Here is a 26,264-nt window from a genome sequence, read left to right on the forward strand (position 1 = left end):
CTTACCTGTTTTGAGCTATTATAATCCTAAATATACAATCCAAATAATATTATAGATTTTTTTCCATTTATCTGGCATTTCAAAATTGTTATTTGTTTTTCTTTTAATTAAGATCATATAAACGTTGCATTATTGTCCATTACTGAATACTATAGTTTATGATCCTGCAGAGATCTTCTTGTGTGAACATTGGCTCCATACATGTAGCATGTTCCTAAAACAAATAGTCTTGAAATTTTTTGGAAACACAGGAGTTAAAAGTCTGCATATCTGTTTTATTTTTGACTGCGGAATGGCTAAAGGTAGTCATACACCTTAAAGGGGTACTCCAGTGTCTAAAAATGTATTCCTTATGCACAGGATAGGGAATACGTGTATTATTGTGGGGGTCTGACCTCTGGGGCCCCCTGTGGCCCCAAAACTCCCTGCTGTATGGAGTGTGGCCCCAAAACTCCCTGCTGTATAGTGCATTCTCTATGTCAGCACTAGAGATGTAATTTTTTAAATGCGGGAATACCCTTTTAAACAGCTATTTCTCCCAATCTCCCCATACGCATAAACCTTTGGCTTGATCAAATGCCCATGAGGAAAAATTTATCAAAACTTGGCAGAGGAAAAAATTTACCAATTGCCCCTTTAATTTTAAAAAGGGCCTCTAAAAAAAAAAGAAAAAAAAAAAAAAAAAGGCAATCTGATTGGATGCTTTGGGCAATTGCACCACTTTTCCTCTGCACAAAAGGTTCTCCATTGAGAGAGGAAGGAATAAGCTGCTGCCATCTCTATGAGAACAAAAGGGCTGGGTAGTTGAAATCCAGTTGACCCTTCTCTTTCCAGACATTATTTGTTGTATTTGAGTCAACAGGCCACAATACACCTTAGATAATCATCTGGACCCAATGAAGTCAATGAGTTTGGCCAACTTCTGATTTAAGTGTTAGTCAGTTGTTGGGGATGACATTTTTTTTATGTCCCAATGTACACATGGCAGAGGGGGTAGGGTTAGGGTTAGTAAAAAATCCCCATAGCAAACCTATGCTGCTCTGGACAGTTCCTGACACGGACAGAGGTGTCAGCAGAGAGCACTGTAAACAACACAAATAAGAAATTCAAAAAGTAAAGAATTTCCTCTGTAGCATACAGCTGCTAAAAAGTACTAAAAGGATTAAGATGTTTTAATAGAATTTTACAAATCTGTTTAACTTTCTGGCACCAATTCATTTACAAAAAAAAAAGTTTTCCACCAGAGTACCCCTTTAATGAAAACAACAATGAAATAATAGTTAAAAACCCAACAGTCCCTTCTAGCATTGAATAATATAAAAAACAGTGAGGCCACAGATCACAAAAAGAAACCCACATCAAGATCCCAATGTGAAATTATTTCTGATATAGTGAATAAAATAAGTAATGGGAAATCAGTGTACTGACATATCCATTGGTAAGGTAGTTCAAGGTGTTAAAAATCCTCAATCAATGTGATACTGCTCATCAAAAAGGATACTTCCCTATTTTCAGGTCTAATACGCCAAGACACATATATGAAAAATAAATAAAGGGCAGAGTGTTCTGTATATTTCTTGACACTTTTCTTATAACACAATTTTTTTTAACCTGTAATAGGGCTTAATAAAAAAAAAAAAAAAAACATAATCCTAGACAACTAGACAACCCCATTGAATATCCAAGATGGATTTAAATGGTTGACAAGCAGTAGTTCCCAGCAATGATCTGATAAGGCTGTGCATATAGACCAACTGGCCCATACTGTGTATCAAACCAGAGCAACCTTAAAGGGTCTCTGTCATTATCAAAAAAATATTTTGACATGTTGCAAGGAGATGTCAAAAATTTGGATCAGTGGGGGTCTGTATGTTCAGACCCCTACCAATCTCTAGATGTAGTTGGGAAACGTGCGGCTAAGCACTTCACTCCCTGGCTCACTGTGGTCTCTGTCTTGATGTACGAGACGAGCTGCAAAGTCTATGGGGCTTGTCTCATGCAGCGAGATGGAAATTGTGAGCTGGAGAGTAAAGTGCTTAATCGCGTTCCTCTCCCAAATATTTCTAGAAATTGGTAGTGATCTGAACCAATGTCCCCGCGACATGTGAGCAGTTTTTTTAAAATAATGATAGGGACACTTTTAGTAGACATGGACTACAGAGGTAGCATCTAACTGCTGATTCTATGTATGGTTTTGGGTAAATATTGCACCTTTATTACAGAGTATTGGGTTTAGCCTACAGTCACATTGATCAATTCTTAATCTTGTCTAAAGAGGAAACTGTTTATGAGGAATTACTTTACAACAAGAAGTAAATGGGATTAAGATTGACATGACAAAGGCTCCACGAGAGCAGACTTCCCTCTGTGCATACAGAAAGAATGATGGCGATTGATCTTTACATTATTAAGGCAATTAAGCTCAATTAGTCTTGTACAATAGTTTCCCATTATACTTTTAGTGACTCCTTCTCTCCACTATGCCACTGCATGTATCTATGACCATGCCCTTCACTTGTTCAGATTTACCTCTTGTGCCCTAACCTAGGCCATCATATACCTAGATAACAGGAATGTTAAATATATTAGATAACCATAGTCTAGATTTCCTTGTCATTATATGGACATACATTGCAGACAGTTGTTGAATGTTTATTCTGCTGAAAGCTGTCTGTCACATACACATGCACTCTCGAGGTGAAGGGGTAAGCTTCTGGCAGACAGCTCTGATGGCAGCTTATGTCTCCAAGAATAAAAGGATCAGGGAGTTAAAATCCAACATGCCTGACCGTTTTTGTAAGGCTCCCAGATACATTAAATGGTGGTTAATCCAGTTGAAATCGGCAGGTTTGTATGGCTTTAATTTCATGTGTACAGCCAGCTGTGTGTGTTATGGCTGTCTCAATCATAGATTTGTTAGATATATAAAAAAAAAAAAAGAAAATCAAGTAAATCATTATTTTCAAAAGCAATTCAAGAAGCCAAAATATCCTAAAAGGGGTATTCCAGTATGATAACATTTTTCATATGTAACTGGGGGCAGGGTAAAAAAAAAAAAAAAGATACTCACTTATCTCAGTTCCCCCACAGTTCCAATTCCAGCGATTTCCAGTCCCCTGCTCATCTACTTCTGAGATGAGTCTACTCCGCAGGATCTGCCTCTAATCCTCAGGAAGATCCTGTCGAGAGGACTTTTTTTTAGAAGTAGGTACAGAAGACCAAAGTTGCTGAGTATCAGTAATTTTTATTTTAACTTTTTTTTTATTTTGTCCCCAGCAACATATGAAACATTTGATTATACTATATCACAGTATATGACTGTGTAGCTCCTATAAAGAGGTTTTCCAGGGAAAGCTTACCAATGACCCTTTCCAAGTGGGATGACACCTAACACCCAACAATTAGCTATTTGTTAGGGCTGCAGTGGCTATATACACAGCGAATGGAGTTGGAAGCATATAGCTCCATGCAATGTGTAGTGAGGGTGCTGAGTTACTACAGATCAGCTCCCATTGAAATAAATGAGAGCTGGGCTGCAGTAACCGGTGCACAATGTATTGAGACATGTGTTTGTTACACATGTGGTGGTGGATGTCAGCACCCCACTGTATGGAGCAATTCCTATAATAAACCCACAAGAACATAAAATTCCCTGTTGTTATTTAGTTGTATATATATGCACTATTTATGAAACATAAAGTGCCAACTTTATCCCACTAGTAATTTCTATTCTTAACTTTATGGCCTGCTTTATTTGAGGTAGTACAACAGACCTCTTATATCTGTTGTCTTCTATCTGTAAGTGATATAGAACTGATTTTAACTGTAAGGTTTAGGCAAGAGCTACACAGCTACAGAATGAGGAGGTGTGCATACTGCAGCATTGCCTCTATGACAATTGAGCTTGGAAGGAAAACATGATTTTATAACTTTGGAAGTAGCTATGAGCTAAGATGCAGATATCATTTGTTTTATCTCCCTATCAGCTATCTGCCCATGTCTTCAGCATGATAAAGACCTGGCAAAATCCTTTTAAAATATAATATTTCTCCAGTCTACATTGTAGCTTTGTTTGCAACCAGATGCCAAGGCATATTAAAGTGGTACTGTCATTATAAACAACTTTTGATGTGTCGATCATAAAACAAGTATACAAATCAGCGTTTTTTTTTATCCTATAATGTGTTATATTCAATTTTTATAGATTTTAATATAGCACTTTTTTTTCATATATATATATATATATATATATATATATATATACACATATGTCAAATATATATATATATATATATATATATATATATATATATATAGGGGAATATGCAAAGCAGCTCATTACATCTCCTTCTCAGGCGATGTTGCCTGATATCAGCTTAGCTCCAGTTACGGAATATAAAAAACTGATCGGGATTAATGCCAAGCCAGACTTACTCCCCAAAAGGGAAGTTTCTACCCATCTGCAGACAGCTGTTTTGGGGTTCTTGCCCCTCGTCAGTACAGAGCAGGGTGATCTGGCTTGGCTGAGATGAGGGGCCTAAGACCAACTAAAGGGGAAGAGTATTTAACAAAATACTCGTCCCCTTTATATATATATATATATATATATATATATATATATATATACATACATATATATATATATATATATATGTTACGCCGAGCGCTCCGGGTCCCCGCTCCTCCCCGGAGCGCTCGCTACACTCTCTCCGCTGCAGCGCTCCGGTCAGATCCACTGACCCGGGGCGCTGCGATTCTGCTGCCAGCCGGGATGCGATTCGCGATGCGGGTAGCGCCCGCTCGCGATGCGCACCCCGGCTCCCGTACCTGACTCGCTCTCCCTCGGTCCTGTCCCGGCGCGCGCGGCCCCGCTCCCTAGGGCGCGCGCGCGCCGGGTCTTTGCGATTTAAAGGGCCACTGCGCCGCTGATTGGCGCAGTGATTCCAATTAGTGTCTTCACCTGTGCACTTCCCTATATCACCTCACTTCCCCTGCACTTCCCTGCCGGATCTTGTTGCCATTGTGCCAGTGAAAGCGTTCCTTGTATGTTCCTAGCCTGTGTTCCAGACCTCCTGCCGTTGCCCCTGACTACGATCCTTGCTGCCTGCCCCGACCTTCTGCTACGTCCGACCTTGCTTCTGTCTACTCCCTTGTACCGCGCCTATCTTCAGCAGCCAGAGAGGTTGAGCCGTTGCTAGTGGATACGACCTGGTCACTACCGCCGCAGCAAGACCATCCCGCTTTGCGGCGGGCTCTGGTGAAAACCAGTAGTGACTTAGAACCGATCCACTAGCACGGTCCACGCCAATCCCTCTCTGGCACAGAGGATCCACTACCTGCCAGCCGGCATCGTGACAGTAGATCCGGCCATGGATCCCGCTGAAGTTCCTCTGCCAGTTGTCGCTGACCTCACCACGGTGGTCGCCCAGCAGTCACAACAGATAGCGCAACAAGGCCAACAGCTGTCTCAACTGACCGTTATGCTACAACAGTTACTACCACAGCTTCAGCAGTCATCTCCTCCGCCAGCTCCTGCACCTCCTCCGCAGCGAGTGGCCGCTCCTGGGCTACGCCTATCCTTGCCGGATAAATTTGATGGGGACTCTAAGTTTTGCCGTGGCTTTCTTTCCCAATGTTCCCTGCATCTGGAGATGATGTCGGACCTGTTTCCCACTGAAAGGTCTAAGGTGGCTTTCGTAGTCAGCCTTCTGTCCGGAAAAGCCCTGTCATGGGCCACACCGCTCTGGGACCGCAATGATCCTGTCACTGCCTCTGTACACTCCTTCTTCTCGGAAGTCCGAAGTGTCTTTGAGGAACCTGCCCGAGCCTCTTCTGCTGAGACTGCCCTGTTGAACCTGGTCCAGGGTAATTCTTCCGTTGGCGAGTATGCCGTACAATTCCGTACTCTTGCTTCAGAATTGTCCTGGAATAATGAGGCCCTCTGCGCGACCTTTAAAAAAGGCCTATCCAGCAACATTAAAGATGTTCTGGCCGCACGAGAAATTCCTGCTAATCTACATGAACTTATTCACCTAGCCACTCGCATTGACATGCGTTTTTCCGAAAGGCGTCAGGAGCTCCGCCAAGATATGGACTCTGTTCGCACGAGGCGTTTCTTCTCCTCGGCTCCTCTCTCCTCTGGTCCCCTGCAATCTGTTCCTGTGCCTCCCGCCGTGGAGGCTATGCAGGTCGACCGGTCTCGCCTGACACCTCAAGAGAGGACACGACGCCGCATGGAGAACCTCTGCCTGTACTGTGCTAGTACCGAACACTTCCTGAGGGATTGTCCTATCCGTCCTCCCCGCCTGGAAAGACGTCCGCTGACTCCGCACAAAGGAGAGACAGTCCTTGATGTCTACTCTGCTTCTCCACGTCTTACTGTGCCTGTGCGGATGTCTGCCTCTGCCTTCTCCTTCTCTACCGTGGCCTTCTTGGACTCTGGATCTGCAGGAAATTTTATTTTGGCCTCTCTCGTCAACAGGTTCAACATCCCAGTGACCAGTCTCGCCAGACCCCTTTACATCAATTGTGTAAACAATGAAAGATTGGACTGTACCATACGCTTCCGCACGGAGCCCCTTCTAATGAGCATCGGATCTCATCACGAGAGGATTGAACTTTTGGTCCTCCCCAATTGCACCTCGGAAATTCTCCTTGGACTTCCCTGGCTTCAACTTCATTCCCCAACCCTGGATTGGTCCACTGGGGAGATCAAGAGTTGGGGGCCCTCTTGTTCCAAGGACTGTCTAAGACCGGTTCCCAGTAACCCTTGCCGTGACTCTGTGGTTCCCTCAGTAACCGGTCTCCCTAAGGCCTATATGGACTTCGCGGATGTTTTCTGCAAAAAACAAGCTGAGACTCTACCTCCTCACAGGCCTTATGATTGCCCTATCGACCTCCTCCCGGGTACTACTCCACCCCGGGGCAGAATTTATCCTCTCTCTGCCCCAGAGACTCTTGCCATGTCTGAGTATGTCCAGAAAAATTTAAAAAAGGGCTTTATCCGTAAATCCTCCTCTCCTGCCGGAGCTGGATTTTTCTTTGTGTCCAAAAAAGATGGCTCCCTACGTCCTTGCATTGACTACCGCGGTCTTAATAAAATCACGGTTAAGAACCGCTACCCCCTACCCCTCATCTCTGAACTCTTTGATCGCCTCCAAGGTGCCCACATCTTTACTAAATTGGACTTAAGAGGCGCCTATAACCTCATCCGCATCAGAGAGGGGGATGAGTGGAAAACGGCGTTTAACACCAGAGATGGACACTTTGAGTATCTGGTCATGCCCTTTGGCCTGTGCAACGCCCCTGCTGTCTTCCAAGACTTTGTCAATGAAATTTTTCGTGATCTGTTATACTCCTGTGTTGTTGTATATCTGGACGATATCCTAATTTTTTCTGCCAATCTAGAAGAACACCGCCAGCATGTCCGTATGGTTCTTCAGAGACTTCGTGACAATCAACTCTATGCCAAAATTGAGAAATGTCTGTTTGAATGCCAATCTCTTCCTTTTCTAGGATATTTGGTCTCTGGCCAGGGACTACAAATGGATCCAGACAAACTCTCTGCCGTCTTAGATTGGCCACGCCCCTCCGGACTCCGTGCTATCCAACGCTTTTTGGGGTTCGCCAATTATTACAGGCAATTTATTCCACATTTTTCTACCGTTGTGGCTCCTATCGTGGCTTTAACCAAAAAAAATGCCGATCCCAAGTCGTGGCCTCCTCAAGCGGAAGACGCCTTTAAACGACTCAAGTCTGCCTTTTCTTCGGCTCCCGTGCTCTCCAGACCTGACCCTTCCAAACCCTTCCTATTGGAGGTTGATGCCTCCTCAGTGGGAGCTGGAGCTGTTCTTTTACAAAAAAATTCTTTCGGGCATGCTGTCACTTGTGGTTTTTTTTCTAGGACCTTCTCTCCGGCGGAGAGGAACTACTCCATCGGGGATCGAGAGCTTCTAGCCATTAAATTAGCACTTGAGGAATGGAGGCATCTGCTGGAGGGATCAAGATTTCCAGTTATTATTTACACCGACCACAAGAACCTCTCCTACCTCCAGTCTGCCCAACGGCTGAATCCTCGCCAGGCCCGGTGGTCTCTGTTCTTTGCCCGATTTAATTTTGAGATTCACTTTCGTCCTGCCGATAAGAACATTAGGGCCGATGCTCTCTCTCGTTCCTCGGATGCCTCAGAAGTTGAACTCTCTCCGCAACACATCATTCCACCTGACTGCCTGATCTCCACTTCTCCAGCCTCCATCAGGCAAACTCCTCCAGGAAAGACCTTTGTTTCTCCACGCCAACGCCTCGGAATCCTCAAATGGGGTCACTCCTCCCATCTCGCTGGTCATGGGGGCATCAAGAAATCTGTGCAACTCATCTCCCGCTTCTATTGGTGGCCGACTCTGGAGACGGATGTTGTGGACTTTGTGCGAGCCTGCACTATCTGTGCCCGGGATAAGACTCCTCGCCAGAAGCCCGCTGGTTTTCTTCATCCCCTGCCTGTCCCCGAACAGCCTTGGTCTCTGATTGGTATGGATTTTATTACTGATTTACCCCCTTCCCGTGGCAACACTGTTATTTGGGTGGTCGTTGATCGATTCTCCAAAATGGCACATTTCATCCCTCTTTCTGGTCTTCCTTCAGCGCCTCAGTTGGCTAAACAATTTTTTGTACACATTTTTCGTCTTCACGGGTTGCCTACGCAGATCGTCTCGGATAGAGGCGTCCAATTTGTGTCTAAATTCTGGAGGGCTCTCTGTAAACAACTCAAGATTAAATTAAATTTTTCTTCTGCATATCATCCCCAGTCCAATGGACAAGTAGAAAGAATTAACCAAGTCTTGGGTGATTATTTGCGACATTTTGTTTCCTCCCGCCAGGATGACTGGGCAGATCTCCTTCCATGGGCCGAATTCTCGTATAACTTCAGAGTCTCTGAATCTTCCTCCAAATCCCCATTTTTCGTGGTGTACGGCCGTCACCCTCTTCCCCCCCTCCCTACCCCCTTGCCCTCTGGTCTGCCCGCTGTGGATGAAATTTCTCGTGACCTTTCCATTATATGGAGAGAGACCCAAAATTCTCTCTTACAGGCTTCTTCACGCATGAAGAGGTTCGCGGATAAGAAAAGAAGAGCTCCTCCCGTTTTTTCCCCTGGAGACAAGGTATGGCTCTCCGCTAAATATGTCCGCTTCCGTGTCCCTAGCTACAAGTTGGGACCACGCTATCTTGGTCCTTTCAAAATTTTGTGTCAAATTAATCCTGTCTCTTACAAACTTCTTCTTCCTCCTTCTCTTCGTATCCCTAATGCCTATCACGTCTCTCTTCTTAAACCACTCATCCTCAACCGTTTTTCTCCCAAATCTGTTCCTCCCACTCCTGTTTCCGGCTCCTCGGACATCTTCTCTGTCAAAGAGATCTTAGCCTCTAAAAAGGTCAGAGGGAAAACTTTTTTTTTAGTGGACTGGGAGGGTTGTGGTCCTGAAGAGAGATCCTGGGAACCTGAGGACAACATCCTAGATAAAAGTCTGCTCCTCAGGTTCTCAGGCCCTAAAAAGAGGGGGAGACCCAAGGGGGGGGGTACTGTTACGCCGAGCGCTCCGGGTCCCCGCTCCTCCCCGGAGCGCTCGCTACACTCTCTCCGCTGCAGCGCTCCGGTCAGATCCACTGACCCGGGGCGCTGCGATTCTGCTGCCAGCCGGGATGCGATTCGCGATGCGGGTAGCGCCCGCTCGCGATGCGCACCCCGGCTCCCGTACCTGACTCGCTCTCCCTCGGTCCTGTCCCGGCGCGCGCGGCCCCGCTCCCTAGGGCGCGCGCGCGCCGGGTCTTTGCGATTTAAAGGGCCACTGCGCCGCTGATTGGCGCAGTGATTCCAATTAGTGTCTTCACCTGTGCACTTCCCTATATCACCTCACTTCCCCTGCACTTCCCTGCCGGATCTTGTTGCCATTGTGCCAGTGAAAGCGTTCCTTGTATGTTCCTAGCCTGTGTTCCAGACCTCCTGCCGTTGCCCCTGACTACGATCCTTGCTGCCTGCCCCGACCTTCTGCTACGTCCGACCTTGCTTCTGTCTACTCCCTTGTACCGCGCCTATCTTCAGCAGCCAGAGAGGTTGAGCCGTTGCTAGTGGATACGACCTGGTCACTACCGCCGCAGCAAGACCATCCCGCTTTGCGGCGGGCTCTGGTGAAAACCAGTAGTGACTTAGAACCGATCCACTAGCACGGTCCACGCCAATCCCTCTCTGGCACAGAGGATCCACTACCTGCCAGCCGGCATCGTGACAATATATATATGTCAAAATAAAAGTATTTTCATACATCCAGTTCTAGGAACATCCAGTTCTAGGAAAAAATTTTTTTAGGTTTATTGAGTCTCAAACATACATCCTATATATACTGATATATTATGTGTTTGATAGGAATACTGTCTTGACAATGTTCAAATTACTGTTGAGCTCTGCTAAAAAAGAGCTCGATCGCGAAAAGTCGGGAACTGATAACGTCCTTTATTTTTCTCCGCTCAATTCTAAACTAACAGACACACATCGGACCCCATTTAAGTCAATGGGATCAGTCTGGACATGTCGGTGTCTGTTGTGGAAAGGGTCATTTAGCACCAGACAAAGGGGAACTCTGAACAGCACAGCGATCATGTAAACATAGCCTTATATGTTTTTAAATAGTGTTTTTTTCCCTAATTATAATAAATCCACAAAACAGGGTCTCTCTGGAATTGTTGAAGAGAATTGTAGAAATTGTTTATTTAGTAAACAGTTTTTATTGTTATATTGGGAAAACATTTAAAGGGGTAGGACAGGATGAGAAAACCATGACTGCTTTACGTTCACGCAGAGCAGATTTGTTCCAGAAATTTCTATGACTGTCCTATTTGTTTGAACGGATCTGGTAGAAATCCATGCCCATGTGTGATCTGTGTGTCAGTCATGGCCATACACAAAGGTTAATATGTTTATTTCGATGGGTAGAGGAGATAGGTTGCTGCCAGACACCTGTTAGTCACTTATCTCCTGGCAGATCAAAGGATTATGCATGTTAAAACTGTACATGCCTGAACTATGTTTTCTCAGAAGGATATTTGGGAAGCCTCATACATGTTAAATTGTAGGTGGATTTCACATCAATAGGATCCCTCAGTATTTATCATATGCCTTCCACAGCTTTACTATTGTTGTGGTTTTAGAGTTATCTCTTCCAACGGTATTTTCCTGCTTTTAATGTAAGTTATATTATAGACATCAGAGATCTTAGGTATAAACAGCCCTATTTTTAGCATAATTTTAATGTTGTTTTTTCATCCCACAGCTGTCTCCCCTGTCTGAACGTTTTTCTGATGAGCAATTGGTAGGAATGTCTGTCCGGGAGTTGAATCGACAGCTTCGGGGTTTCAGTAAAGAAGAGGCTTTGCGGTTAAAGCAACGCAGGCGCACATTAAAGAACCGAGGTTATGCCCAGTCGTGCCGGTACAAGCGGGTTCAGCAACGCCATGTCCTGGAGACAGAAAAGTGTCAGCTCTCTCGTCAACTCCAACAACTGCAGCAAGAAGTGGCTCGCGTGACTCGAGAGAGGGATGGTTGGCGAGCACGATATGAGAAACTGCTGAATGCAACTGGAGGGGGGGCTGGGGCGGATGTTCTGGGTGCAGGGGGAGACACGGGGCCTGGAGCTGAGCTCTTCCTGTGATACTCAGATAAAAAGACTGAACCCAACTTGAAAAGACATTAAGTCATGCAGGAGACTGACCTGACCCTTTACATAATATACTTATTATAAAATGCCCCTAATGTGCAACAAAAATGCTCTAGAGCCTTTCACTGCCATTTCTTTATTTCTCTGAGTAGAAAAACATAATTTATCTTGATTCAGTTAATATATTTATTCATTCTCAGAGCTCATACATGAGGCACCCTTTATAGCAAAAATGCTATTGGTTGCTATAGTTGGCCCCCTTTAAAGGGGTACTCCAGCCCTAAGACATCTTATCCCCTATCCAAAGGATAGGGAATAAGATGTCTGACCGCAGGGGTCCCACCGCTGGGGACCCCCGCAATCTTGCATTCGGCACCCACCTCTTTGAGCTGCACGCCGCACTGCCAGCTCACAAACTGCCGGGTGCCGACCACAGGGCCGGAGTATCGTGACGTCACGACTCTGCCCCCATGTGACGTCCTTCCCCGCCCCCACTATGCAAGTCTATGGGAGGGGGCATGATGGCCATCACCCCCCCTCCCATAGACATGAATGGATGGGGCATGGCGTGACATCATGAGGGCGTGGCCGTGACATCATGACCACTGCTGCCGGAACCCAGTGTTTGTTTAGAATGCCAGGTGCTGTGGAAGGGATTGCGGAGGGCCCCAGTGGTGGTACCCCCACAGTCAGACATCTTATCCCCTATTCTGTGGATAGGGGAGATGTCTAGCAGCGGAGTACCCCTTTAATGCTTTCCATTCAGGGAGAACTTGTCCTTGACTATATTGAGAACACTGCCACTGATTCCAGTTAAACAGCTCTATCTGAAGAGAATTTGTCAAACTGTTTAGACCTTTTTTTTGTCAAAATTTTGCGCATGAAATGTCACAGAAGGCTGACCGTGCAACAATTCAGTGACCTTTCGTTTAGAGCTTGTCCAAACCTTAACTGGAAAGTGTCCTCATTTAGAGCACTTTGTGCAGTGGTCAGGGATTTATCATGTGCAACTTTTGTGGAAATGTGGCAGGTTTGGTGCAACACCCGTCATTTATACGCTAACTCTGGCTAACTTCTACCAGCCCTAAAAAGTCATCTGAACTGATAGCATGACTTGCTGTGAGACAGATTCATCAAGTGTCATCCACCACTTGATGAATTTGTCACATGCACATTAAAGGGGTAGTCCAGTGGTGAAAAACTTATCCCCTATCCTAAGGATAGGGGATAAGTTTGAGATTGCGGGGGGTCCAACCGCTGGGGCCCCCCGCGATCTCTCTGTACGGGGCCCCGGCTCTCCGCCGAGATAGCGGGTGTCGACCCCCACACGAGGCGGCGGCTGACACGCCCCCTCAATACATCTCTATGGCAGAGCCGGAGATTGCCGAAGGCAGCGCTTCGGCTCTGCCATAGAGTTGTATTGAGGGGGCGTGTCGGCCGCCGCTTCGTGCGGAGGTCGACACGCCCCCTTCCCGCGGGCTGTCGGGGCTCCGTACAGGAGATCGTGGGGGGCCCCAGGGGTCGGACCCCCCGTGATCTGCAACTTATCCCCTATCCTTAAGATAGGGGATAAGTTGTAAACCACTGAGTCACCACTGGACTACTCCTTTAAACCGACTACGACTTTTTTGAACTAAAACAGAACGGACAGTAGGACACTCTTAATAAATTCCCACCACTGAGTGTATTCTGCATTTTTCAATAAATTATTATTTTTGTCCTAAGTTCCCCATAGAAAACAATCAAAACAAATTCTCTTATTCATGAGACCACCGCCTACAGCTATCTGGCACATATGTGAGTTTGAGTGATGGTGGACTGGCTGAGCCTGTCCTGTTCAGGGGCTCTTTTCTTTCCATTTTCTATAGCATTCACCCCCATGCATGGGAGCGGAAGACATTTTTGGTATTATTTGAGGGAAACATTAAATTATTGCATTTTTTAAGCGTGTGATTGTGAGTTTTAATAGAATGCAACACTTTGCGACTCCTCTCCCGGCACATAAGGGGCAAAGATAGCGTATTATTAGGCAGATGTGTGTTGTGAACAGTTTTAAGAATTGTTTTTTTTTTCCTCACATGATATTATTATTATTTTGTATTCAAAAAAAATATAAAGAATAAATATATATTTAAACATAGAGAAATAAAACATACAGAGTTTTTACAGCACAACCTCTTGTTACCAGTTTATTGGAGTTGTATGAATGCTATGAATATTAACACAGCCAAATGGCTAGCCAGGGGAGACCAAGTTCAGACATTAATAAAGTCGTATTCCCATCTCGGCATGTCAGGGGATAACAGGTTGATCGTGGGGGTCTGACTTCCAAGACGCTCACTGATCCAAGGATGTAAAATGTCCCAGGTAAGGAACAGAGCACACAACGCATGTGCAGCCAGTGCTCCATTCATTGTCTGGGGGGCTTCTGAACATTGCGGAGCATCTACCATCTATGTTGGTGATGTTTTTGTAGTTGGAAAAAGATGAAGTGGCTTGCACACTGACATAAAGAAATTATGCCATCTTTCTGGTGTTTTAGGTCTATGTGTTATTGGGTTCCGTTTTAGTATTATTATTATTATTTTGTTTTGCTGAATAGAATAGTCTAGTATAGAATAGTCTGTGATGTGTCCATCAAAAAACAAAAAGGGTAAATGTGGGTATCAGCTGTTTTGGAATAATCACACTTAACCACAGAATAAAGATAACATGCCAGTTTTACCGTAAAATGCACTGTGTAAAAACTACCCCCCAAAACAAGCCCTCATATGGGTCTTTAGATGGAGAAATAAAAGATTTATGTCTCTTAAATTGCGAGAAGGAAAAAATTTAAAAGCAAAACTGAAAAATGTCTTCATGGCAAGAACAGGCTATGTCCATATAGGGGTACTCCTTCCCTAAACATTCTTTGGATAGAGGATAAGATGTTTGATCGCAGGAGGTCCAGCTGCTGGGACACCACCACCCCCCCGCCACGCCCCCTCCATTTATGTCTATGGGAGGGGGCGTGATGGCTAGTACATAGCCATCACGCCTCCTCCTTTAGACTTTAATGGTGGGGGCTGTGGTCGCCCGTCATCTGGCACAGAGCAAAGTCCGCTCTGTGCATCGGATGACTGGGGTGCCAGCGGCCGGAGCCCCGCGATCAGACATCTTATCCCCTATCCAAAGGATGGGAGTGGAGTACCCCTTTAAGGGGCTGAACAAACTAATCAATATGTTACACATTCATATATGAACTAATTCAAATCACAAGCTGACTGGTATATAAAACTCTATTTATGAATGCATGTTACACCTACTAGACAAAAAATATATATAATTTTGACTATTGTCAATAAGTTATAGTCAAGCTCAGCATAACAGAGTAAATAGTCCATTTATAGTAAAAAAAAAGACTGATGCCCAAGTTGCAGTAGATGATACTGCTAAACATTATCAAGACCTAAGATACTGCAAGTAAAAATTTAACAGGATATAAATAGTTTACAAGTAGAAAATGTCTGTGTTAACAAAAGCAGTGTTCCCATGTGCCGCTACAAAGTGTGAACTCATACCAATCACTAGTGCACAAGTCCTTGCTAGGAGCTTATTGGACACATAATCCAGCAGGTGAAGAGGACATGTGAGTAGAAACATTTGAAGGGGCACAATCATCTGTCCACAACCCATATGATTTCCTGTTGCCAGACTGGGGAAACACACTTGTTACTTGTAACTCATAAAAAAAAAAATATTAAAGGAGTATTTCAGTGAAAAAAAATGTTTTCGTATCAACTGGCTCTAGAAAGTTAAACAGATTTGTAAATTACTTCTATAAAAAAATCTACCAGTACTTATCAGCTGCTGAAGTTGAGTTGTTCTTTCCAGTCTGACAACAGTGCTCTCTGCTGACACCTCTGTCTGTCCCAGTAATTGTCCAGAGCAGGAGAGGTTTGCTATGGGGATTTGCTCCTACTCTGGACAGTTCCTGAGACAGACAGAGGTCTCAGCAGAGAGCACTGTGGTCAGACAGAAAAGATTTACAAATCTGTTTAACTTTCTGGAGTCAACCTTTGTCAATATAGCCTGACATCATAACTTGGAGGTAATACCCTGATAGAGACCCTCTTTTTTTTTTTTATCGGAAGTAGAGAACAGCCCCAAACTGTGAAGAACAACTGACCATGTGTGAGTGCCCTAACAACCCTTTTATATGGTCGTAGGGTCCATAGAAGTACCATTTAACATAGTATATGGACCCTTTTTATACCCTTTAAACTATTTTTTTTAAATATGTTTGTATTGCTGTGGAGCCTTAACAGCTATTAGACTAAGTTTCCACATGTTATTTTTCTGGCAGTTTTTGGACATCTGCCACTGCAGTTTTTGAGCCAAAGCCAGAAATGTATTCAAAAGGAATAGGACACATAAAGGAAGAACTTACACTTCTCTTACCTTATGGATCCACTTCTGACTTTTGCTCAAAAACTGCAGTGGCAGATATCCAAAAACTGCCAGAAAAAAAACCCAAGTGGAAACGGAAACCTAGCCTTACACAGCTAAAAGACCATAATATTTTCTCCATGAAAAATGAAATGACCCACTGCAGAAAAAACTTGGACACCCCTGATCTAGAGGCAGACTAAATGGTGAAGAAAGTTATGCAAACTTGTTCAACTCTGAGGCTAAGTTTCCACTTGTTATTTTTTTCTGGCAGTTTTTGGATATCTGCCACTGCAGTTTTTGAGCCAAAGTCAGAAGTGGATCCATAAGGGAGGAGAAGTGTAAGTCCTTCCTTTATATTTCCTATTATTTTTGAATACATTTCTGGCTTTGGCTCAAAAACTGCAGTGGTAGATATCCAAAGACTGCCAAAAAAAAAAACAGGTGGAAACTTAGCCTTACCGCAACTACCACACAGCTGAACGAAGAGATCTGTGCGCATGTCTGAGGCCTTTGCATTCAGTCTGTAGTTGAATGCAGCTGCTTTGCCTGATTCGATATAGGGGTTGAGCCTACATTTATCAGAGGCCTTTGGCATATCTTGTGGCTATTCAATAAATGTTCAAGATAAAATATCCCTTTAAAGGGGTATCCTGGTGGAAAACAATTTTTTTTTCATATCAACTGGCTCCAGATAGATATCAACTGGCTCCAGATAGTTAAACAGATTTGTAAATCTATTAAAAATCTTAATCCTTCCAGTACTTATCAGCTGCTGTATACTACAGAGGAAGTTTTTTTTCCTTTTTGAATTTCTTTTCTGTCTGACCACAGAGCTGTCTGCTGACACCTCTGTCCATGTCAGGAACTGTCCAGAGTAGGAGCAAACCCCCATAGCAAACCTCTCCTGTTCTGGACAGTTCCTGACATGGACAGAGGTGTCAGCAGAGAGCACTGTGGTCAGACAGAAAAGAAATCCAAAAAGAAAAGAACTTCCTCCTTCTAAATGACAAAAATAAAGCATTTAAACTACTAAAACGGGATGTCATTGAAGAAGCATTAAAAAGCTATAGAGAAAAATGTAAAATATGTAAAAAAAAAAAACTGATAAAAGCTGCAAAAATAGAGACAGAAAGACTCATTGCCAAAGAGAGTAAAACTAACCCCAAAATGTTTTTTGAACTATATAAATAGCAAAAAGGTTAAAAATGGAAGTGTTGGCCCTTTAAAAAATGATGAGGAAGACATTTTAAACGGGGATCAGGAAAAAGCAAATATATTAAACAAATTCTTCTCCACTGTATTCACCGAGGAAAATGAGGCTTGAGAAAGCAGGCTGAACCTCGAAAGGAGCGCTGCCTCGCCTCGGCCGGTCAGTCAGCTTATGCTGACCACATCTCTCTACCTTCATCTCATAATGTTTTAAAGAAGTTTCCTAATAAAGAGGACATTTTAATCTCCATCGGGTGAGTGCGATCTGCCTTTTTTCCTATTGTGGTACTGCTTATGCTATTTTTTGGACTTCGATCTGCAACCCGAGGAGTTCATTCACTTGTATATCCCTGCGCTGTTTTACTCCATACATTCTACATTTTTAACCCCTTCCAGTCTAGCAGTTGTGCCTGCCCAGCTTTTCTCAGCCTATGTTTCCCTGAATGTCGTATATCGGGATTTTTCCAAAGCATTTGATATGGTTCCACATAAAAGATTGGGGGGGATTGGGCTGGGGGAGAATGTGTGTAATTGGGTAGGTTACTGGCTCAGTGATAGGAAACAGAGGGTGGTTATTAATGGTACTTACTCTGATTGGGTGACTGTTACTAGTGGGGTACCACAGGGGTTAGTCTTGGGTCCTATTCTACTTAATATATCCATTAATGACCTTGTAGAGGGGGTTGAATAGTAAAGTAGCAATCTTTGCAGATGATACTAAACTCTGTAAAGTGGTAAACACTATAGAGGACAGTGCACTGTTACAAATGGATCTGGATAGGTTGAAGGTTTGGGCTGGGAAGTGGCAGATGAGGTTCAACACTGATAAATGTAAGGTAATGCACATGGGGAGGAAAAATCCGGGGTGGGATTATGTATTAAATGGGAGAACACTTGGGACAACTGATGTGGAAAAGGACTTGAGAGTCTTAGTTAATAGTAAATTTTGCTGTAGTGACCAGTGTCGGGCAGCTGCTGCCAAGGCAAATAAAATCAGGTGGTGCATCAATAGGGGCATAGATGCCAACGACAAGGAAATAATTCTACCACTATACAAATCACTAGTCAGATCACACATAGAATACTGTGTACAGTACTGGGCACCAGTGTACAATAAAAGATATAGTGGAGCTGGAGAGGGTTCAAAGATGGGCAACCAGGGTTATAGGGGGAATGGGAGGACTACAGTACCCAGAAAGATTATCAGAATTAGGATTATTTAGTTTCGAAAAAAGAAGGCTTAGGGGCGACCTAATAAATAACTACGTATAAATATATCAGGGGACAGCACAGAGATCTCTCCCATGATCTATTTATACCCAGGACTGTATCTATAACAAGGGGCATCCTCTACGTCTAGAGGAAAGAAGGTTTCTATACCAGCACAGATGTGGGTTCTTTACTGTAAGAGCAGTGAGACTGTGGGATTCTCTGCCAGAGGTGGTGGTCAATGTGAACTCTGTAAAAGAATTTAACCCCTTAAGGACCAGGCCAATTTTATTTTAGCATTTTCATTTTTTCCTCCTCGTCTTCTAAAAATTGTAACTCTTTTCCTCCACAGACTAGTATGAGGGCTTGTTTTTTGCGTGACCAGTTGTCCTGCGTAATGACATCACTCATTTTACCATAAAATCTATGGCACAACCAAAAAAATACTATTTGTGTGGGGAAATTAAAAAGAAAACGGCAATTTTGCAAATTTTGGAAGGTTTCGTTTTCACGCTGTACAATTTATGATAAAAATAACATGTTCTTTATTCTGTGGGTCAATATGGTTAAAATGATTCCCATGATTATATATTTTTCTATTCTTGTTGCGCTTAAAACAAATCGCAAACATTTTAACCAAATTAGTATGTGTTACGCCGAGCGCTCCGGGTCCCCGCTCCTCCCCGGAGCGCTCGCTACACTCTCTCCGCTGCAGCGCTCCGGTCAGATCCACTGACCCGGGGCGCTGCGATTCTGCTGCCAGCCGGGATGCGATTCGCGATGCGGGTAGCGCCCGCTCGCGATGCGCACCCCGGCTCCCGTACCTGACTCGCTCTCCCTCGGTCCTGTCCCGGCGCGCGCGGCCCCGCTCCCTAGGGCGCGCGCGCGCCGGGTCTTTGCGATTTAAAGGGCCACTGCGCCGCTGATTGGCGCAGTGATTCCAATTAGTGTCTTCACCTGTGCACTTCCCTATATCACCTCACTTCCCCTGCACTTCCCTGCCGGATCTTGTTGCCATTGTGCCAGTGAAAGCGTTCCTTGTATGTTCCTAGCCTGTGTTCCAGACCTCCTGCCGTTGCCCCTGACTACGATCCTTGCTGCCTGCCCCGACCTTCTGCTACGTCCGACCTTGCTTCTGTCTACTCCCTTGTACCGCGCCTATCTTCAGCAGCCAGAGAGGTTGAGCCGTTGCTAGTGGATACGACCTGGTCACTACCGCCGCAGCAAGACCATCCCGCTTTGCGGCGGGCTCTGGTGAAAACCAGTAGTGACTTAGAACCGATCCACTAGCACGGTCCACGCCAATCCCTCTCTGGCACAGAGGATCCACTACCCGCCAGCCGGCATCGTGACAGTAGATCCGGCCATGGATCCCGCTGAAGTTCCTCTGCCAGTTGTCGCTGACCTCACCACGGTGGTCGCCCAGCAGTCACAACAGATAGCGCAACAAGGCCAACAGCTGTCTCAACTGACCGTTATGCTACAACAGTTACTACCACAGCTTCAGCAGTCATCTCCTCCGCCAGCTCCTGCACCTCCTCCGCAGCGAGTGGCCGCTCCTGGGCTACGCCTATCCTTGCCGGATAAATTTGATGGGGACTCTAAGTTTTGCCGTGGCTTTCTTTCCCAATGTTCCCTGCATCTGGAGATGATGTCGGACCTGTTTCCCACTGAAAGGTCTAAGGTGGCTTTCGTAGTCAGCCTTCTGTCCGGAAAAGCCCTGTCATGGGCCACACCGCTCTGGGACCGCAATGATCCTGTCACTGCCTCTGTACACTCCTTCTTCTCGGAAGTCCGAAGTGTCTTTGAGGAACCTGCCCGAGCCTCTTCTGCTGAGACTGCCCTGTTGAACCTGGTCCAGGGTAATTCTTCCGTTGGCGAGTATGCCGTACAATTCCGTACTCTTGCTTCTGAATTGTCCTGGAATAATGAGGCCCTCTGCGCGACCTTTAAAAAAGGCCTATCCAGCAACATTAAAGATGTTCTGGCCGCACGAGAAATTCCTGCTAATCTACATGAACTTATTCACCTAGCCACTCGCATTGACATGCGTTTTTCCGAAAGGCGTCAGGAGCTCCGCCAAGATATGGACTCTGTTCGCACGAGGCGTTTCTTCTCCTCGGCTCCCCTCTCCTCTGGTCCCCTGCAATCTGTTCCTGTGCCTCCCGCCGTGGAGGCTATGCAGGTCGACCGGTCTCGCCTGACACCTCAAGAGAGGACACGACGCCGCATGGAGAACCTCTGCCTGTACTGTGCTAGTACCGAACACTTCCTGAGGGATTGTCCTATCCGTCCTCCCCGCCTGGAAAGACGTCCGCTGACTCCGCACAAAGGAGAGACAGTCCTTGATGTCTACTCTGCTTCTCCACGTCTTACTGTGCCTGTGCGGATGTCTGCCTCTGCCTTCTCCTTCTCTACCGTGGCCTTCTTGGACTCTGGATCTGCAGGAAATTTTATTTTGGCCTCTCTCGTCAACAGGTTCAACATCCCAGTGACCAGTCTCGCCAGACCCCTTTACATCAATTGTGTAAACAATGAAAGATTGGACTGTACCATACGCTTCCGCACGGAGCCCCTTCTAATGAGCATCGGATCTCATCACGAGAGGATTGAACTTTTGGTCCTCCCCAATTGCACCTCGGAAATTCTCCTTGGACTTCCCTGGCTTCAACTTCATTCCCCAACCCTGGATTGGTCCACTGGGGAGATCAAGAGTTGGGGGCCCTCTTGTTCCAAGGACTGTCTAAGACCGGTTCCCAGTAACCCTTGCCGTGACTCTGTGGTTCCCTCAGTAACCGGTCTCCCTAAGGCCTATATGGACTTCGCGGATGTTTTCTGCAAAAAACAAGCTGAGACTCTACCTCCTCACAGGCCTTATGATTGCCCTATCGACCTCCTCCCGGGTACTACTCCACCCCGGGGCAGAATTTATCCTCTCTCTGCCCCAGAGACTCTTGCCATGTCTGAGTATGTCCAGAAAAATTTAAAAAAGGGCTTTATCCGTAAATCCTCCTCTCCTGCCGGAGCTGGATTTTTCTTTGTGTCCAAAAAAGATGGCTCCCTACGTCCTTGCATTGACTACCGCGGTCTTAATAAAATCACGGTTAAGAACCGCTACCCCCTACCCCTCATCTCTGAACTCTTTGATCGCCTCCAAGGTGCCCACATCTTTACTAAATTGGACTTAAGAGGCGCCTATAACCTCATCCGCATCAGAGAGGGGGATGAGTGGAAAACGGCGTTTAACACCAGAGATGGACACTTTGAGTATCTGGTCATGCCCTTTGGCCTGTGCAACGCCCCTGCTGTCTTCCAAGACTTTGTCAATGAAATTTTTCGTGATCTGTTATACTCCTGTGTTGTTGTATATCTGGACGATATCCTAATTTTTTCTGCCAATCTAGAAGAACACCGCCAGCATGTCCGTATGGTTCTTCAGAGACTTCGTGACAATCAACTCTATGCCAAAATTGAGAAATGTCTGTTTGAATGCCAATCTCTTCCTTTTCTAGGATATTTGGTCTCTGGCCAGGGACTACAAATGGATCCAGACAAACTCTCTGCCGTCTTAGATTGGCCACGCCCCTCCGGACTCCGTGCTATCCAACGCTTTTTGGGGTTCGCCAATTATTACAGGCAATTTATTCCACATTTTTCTACCGTTGTGGCTCCTATCGTGGCTTTAACCAAAAAAAATGCCGATCCCAAGTCGTGGCCTCCTCAAGCGGAAGACGCCTTTAAACGACTCAAGTCTGCCTTTTCTTCGGCTCCCGTGCTCTCCAGACCTGACCCTTCCAAACCCTTCCTATTGGAGGTTGATGCCTCCTCAGTGGGAGCTGGAGCTGTTCTTTTACAAAAAAATTCTTTCGGGCATGCTGTCACTTGTGGTTTTTTTTCTAGGACCTTCTCTCCGGCGGAGAGGAACTACTCCATCGGGGATCGAGAGCTTCTAGCCATTAAATTAGCACTTGAGGAATGGAGGCATCTGCTGGAGGGATCAAGATTTCCAGTTATTATTTACACCGACCACAAGAACCTCTCCTACCTCCAGTCTGCCCAACGGCTGAATCCTCGCCAGGCCCGGTGGTCTCTGTTCTTTGCCCGATTTAATTTTGAGATTCACTTTCGTCCTGCCGATAAGAACATTAGGGCCGATGCTCTCTCTCGTTCCTCGGATGCCTCAGAAGTTGAACTCTCTCCGCAACACATCATTCCACCTGACTGCCTGATCTCCACTTCTCCAGCCTCCATCAGGCAAACTCCTCCAGGAAAGACCTTTGTTTCTCCACGCCAACGCCTCGGAATCCTCAAATGGGGTCACTCCTCCCATCTCGCTGGTCATGGGGGCATCAAGAAATCTGTGCAACTCATCTCCCGCTTCTATTGGTGGCCGACTCTGGAGACGGATGTTGTGGACTTTGTGCGAGCCTGCACTATCTGTGCCCGGGATAAGACTCCTCGCCAGAAGCCCGCTGGTTTTCTTCATCCCCTGCCTGTCCCCGAACAGCCTTGGTCTCTGATTGGTATGGATTTTATTACTGATTTACCCCCTTCCCGTGGCAACACTGTTATTTGGGTGGTCGTTGATCGATTCTCCAAAATGGCACATTTCATCCCTCTTTCTGGTCTTCCTTCAGCGCCTCAGTTGGCTAAACAATTTTTTGTACACATTTTTCGTCTTCACGGGTTGCCTACGCAGATCGTCTCGGATAGAGGCGTCCAATTTGTGTCTAAATTCTGGAGGGCTCTCTGTAAACAACTCAAGATTAAATTAAATTTTTCTTCTGCATATCATCCCCAGTCCAATGGACAAGTAGAAAGAATTAACCAAGTCTTGGGTGATTATTTGCGACATTTTGTTTCCTCCCGCCAGGATGACTGGGCAGATCTCCTTCCATGGGCCGAATTCTCGTATAACTTCAGAGTCTCTGAATCTTCCTCCAAATCCCCATTTTTCGTGGTGTACGGCCGTCACCCTCTTCCCCCCCTCCCTACCCCCTTGCCCTCTGGTCTGCCCGCTGTGGATGAAATTTCTCGTGACCTTTCCATTATATGGAGAGAGACCCAAAATTCTCTCTTACAGGCTTCTTCACGCATGAAGAGGTTCGCGGATAAGAAAAGAAGAGCTCCTCCCGTTTTTTCCCCTGGAGACAAGGTATGGCTCTCCGCTAAATATGTCCGCTTCCGTGTCCCTAGCTACAAGTTGGGACCACGCTATCTTGGTCCTTTCAAAATTTTGTGTCAAATTAATCCTGTCTCTTACAAACTTCTTCTTCCTCCTTCTCTTCGTATCCCTAATGCCTATCACGTCTCTCTTCTTAAACCACTCATCCTCAACCGTTTTTCTCCCAAATCTGTTCCTCCCACTCCTGTTTCCGGCTCCTCGGACATCTTCTCTGTCAAAGAGATCTTAGCCTCTAAAAAGGTCAGAGGGAAAACTTTTTTTTTAGTGGACTGGGAGGGTTGTGGTCCTGAAGAGAGATCCTGGGAACCTGAGGACAACATCCTAGATAAAAGTCTGCTCCTCAGGTTCTCAGGCCCTAAAAAGAGGGGGAGACCCAAGGGGGGGGGTACTGTTACGCCGAGCGCTCCGGGTCCCCGCTCCTCCCCGGAGCGCTCGCTACACTCTCTCCGCTGCAGCGCTCCGGTCAGATCCACTGACCCGGGGCGCTGCGATTCTGCTGCCAGCCGGGATGCGATTCGCGATGCGGGTAGCGCCCGCTCGCGATGCGCACCCCGGCTCCCGTACCTGACTCGCTCTCCCTCGGTCCTGTCCCGGCGCGCGCGGCCCCGCTCCCTAGGGCGCGCGCGCGCCGGGTCTTTGCGATTTAAAGGGCCACTGCGCCGCTGATTGGCGCAGTGATTCCAATTAGTGTCTTCACCTGTGCACTTCCCTATATCACCTCACTTCCCCTGCACTTCCCTGCCGGATCTTGTTGCCATTGTGCCAGTGAAAGCGTTCCTTGTATGTTCCTAGCCTGTGTTCCAGACCTCCTGCCGTTGCCCCTGACTACGATCCTTGCTGCCTGCCCCGACCTTCTGCTACGTCCGACCTTGCTTCTGTCTACTCCCTTGTACCGCGCCTATCTTCAGCAGCCAGAGAGGTTGAGCCGTTGCTAGTGGATACGACCTGGTCACTACCGCCGCAGCAAGACCATCCCGCTTTGCGGCGGGCTCTGGTGAAAACCAGTAGTGACTTAGAACCGATCCACTAGCACGGTCCACGCCAATCCCTCTCTGGCACAGAGGATCCACTACCTGCCAGCCGGCATCGTGACAATATATATATGTCAAAATAAAAGTATTTTCATACATCCAGTTCTAGGAACATCCAGTTCTAGGAAAAAATTTTTTTAGGTTTATTGAGTCTCAAACATACATCCTATATATACTGATATATTATGTGTTTGATAGGAATACTGTCTTGACAATGTTCAAATTACTGTTGAGCTCTGCTAAAAAAGAGCTCGATCGCGAAAAGTCGGGAACTGATAACGTCCTTTATTTTTCTCCGCTCAATTCTAAACTAACAGACACACATCGGACCCCATTTAAGTCAATGGGATCAGTCTGGACATGTCGGTGTCTGTTGTGGAAAGGGTCATTTAGCACCAGACAAAGGGGAACTCTGAACAGCACAGCGATCATGTAAACATAGCCTTATATGTTTTTAAATAGTGTTTTTTTCCCTAATTATAATAAATCCACAAAACAGGGTCTCTCTGGAATTGTTGAAGAGAATTGTAGAAATTGTTTATTTAGTAAACAGTTTTTATTGTTATATTGGGAAAACATTTAAAGGGGTAGGACAGGATGAGAAAACCATGACTGCTTTACGTTCACGCAGAGCAGATTTGTTCCAGAAATTTCTATGACTGTCCTATTTGTTTGAACGGATCTGGTAGAAATCCATGCCCATGTGTGATCTGTGTGTCAGTCATGGCCATACACAAAGGTTAATATGTTTATTTCGATGGGTAGAGGAGATAGGTTGCTGCCAGACACCTGTTAGTCACTTATCTCCTGGCAGATCAAAGGATTATGCATGTTAAAACTGTACATGCCTGAACTATGTTTTCTCAGAAGGATATTTGGGAAGCCTCATACATGTTAAATTGTAGGTGGATTTCACATCAATAGGATCCCTCAGTATTTATCATATGCCTTCCACAGCTTTACTATTGTTGTGGTTTTAGAGTTATCTCTTCCAACGGTATTTTCCTGCTTTTAATGTAAGTTATATTATAGACATCAGAGATCTTAGGTATAAACAGCCCTATTTTTAGCATAATTTTAATGTTGTTTTTTCATCCCACAGCTGTCTCCCCTGTCTGAACGTTTTTCTGATGAGCAATTGGTAGGAATGTCTGTCCGGGAGTTGAATCGACAGCTTCGGGGTTTCAGTAAAGAAGAGGCTTTGCGGTTAAAGCAACGCAGGCGCACATTAAAGAACCGAGGTTATGCCCAGTCGTGCCGGTACAAGCGGGTTCAGCAACGCCATGTCCTGGAGACAGAAAAGTGTCAGCTCTCTCGTCAACTCCAACAACTGCAGCAAGAAGTGGCTCGCGTGACTCGAGAGAGGGATGGTTGGCGAGCACGATATGAGAAACTGCTGAATGCAACTGGAGGGGGGGCTGGGGCGGATGTTCTGGGTGCAGGGGGAGACACGGGGCCTGGAGCTGAGCTCTTCCTGTGATACTCAGATAAAAA

The 26,264-nt window shown here is 45.7% G+C and overlaps 2 protein-coding genes across 4 annotated transcripts in view; one reads left to right on the forward strand and one right to left on the reverse strand.

The window, feature by feature from the left end:
• The window catches only part of LOC130277021 (neural retina-specific leucine zipper protein-like), a 70,212-nt gene extending 57,365 nt beyond the window's left edge, over positions 1 to 12,847 (forward strand). For all 3 annotated transcript variants that reach the window (XM_056527239.1, XM_056527220.1, XM_056527229.1), the window contains one exon: positions 11,322 to 12,847. In XM_056527239.1, coding sequence (XP_056383214.1) covers positions 11,322 to 11,699 — 378 coding nt within the window. In that variant the 3' untranslated portion in view covers positions 11,700 to 12,847. The remainder of the gene's footprint in view (positions 1 to 11,321) is intronic.
• CIROP (ciliated left-right organizer metallopeptidase) overlaps positions 1 to 26,264 on the reverse strand; it is a 249,063-nt gene that overhangs the window by 78,602 nt on the left and 144,197 nt on the right. The gene's annotated exons all lie outside the window — the stretch shown is intronic.

Source organism: Hyla sarda, chromosome 1, assembly GCF_029499605.1.
Source record: "Hyla sarda isolate aHylSar1 chromosome 1, aHylSar1.hap1, whole genome shotgun sequence".
NCBI lineage: Eukaryota > Metazoa > Chordata > Amphibia > Anura > Hylidae > Hyla > Hyla sarda.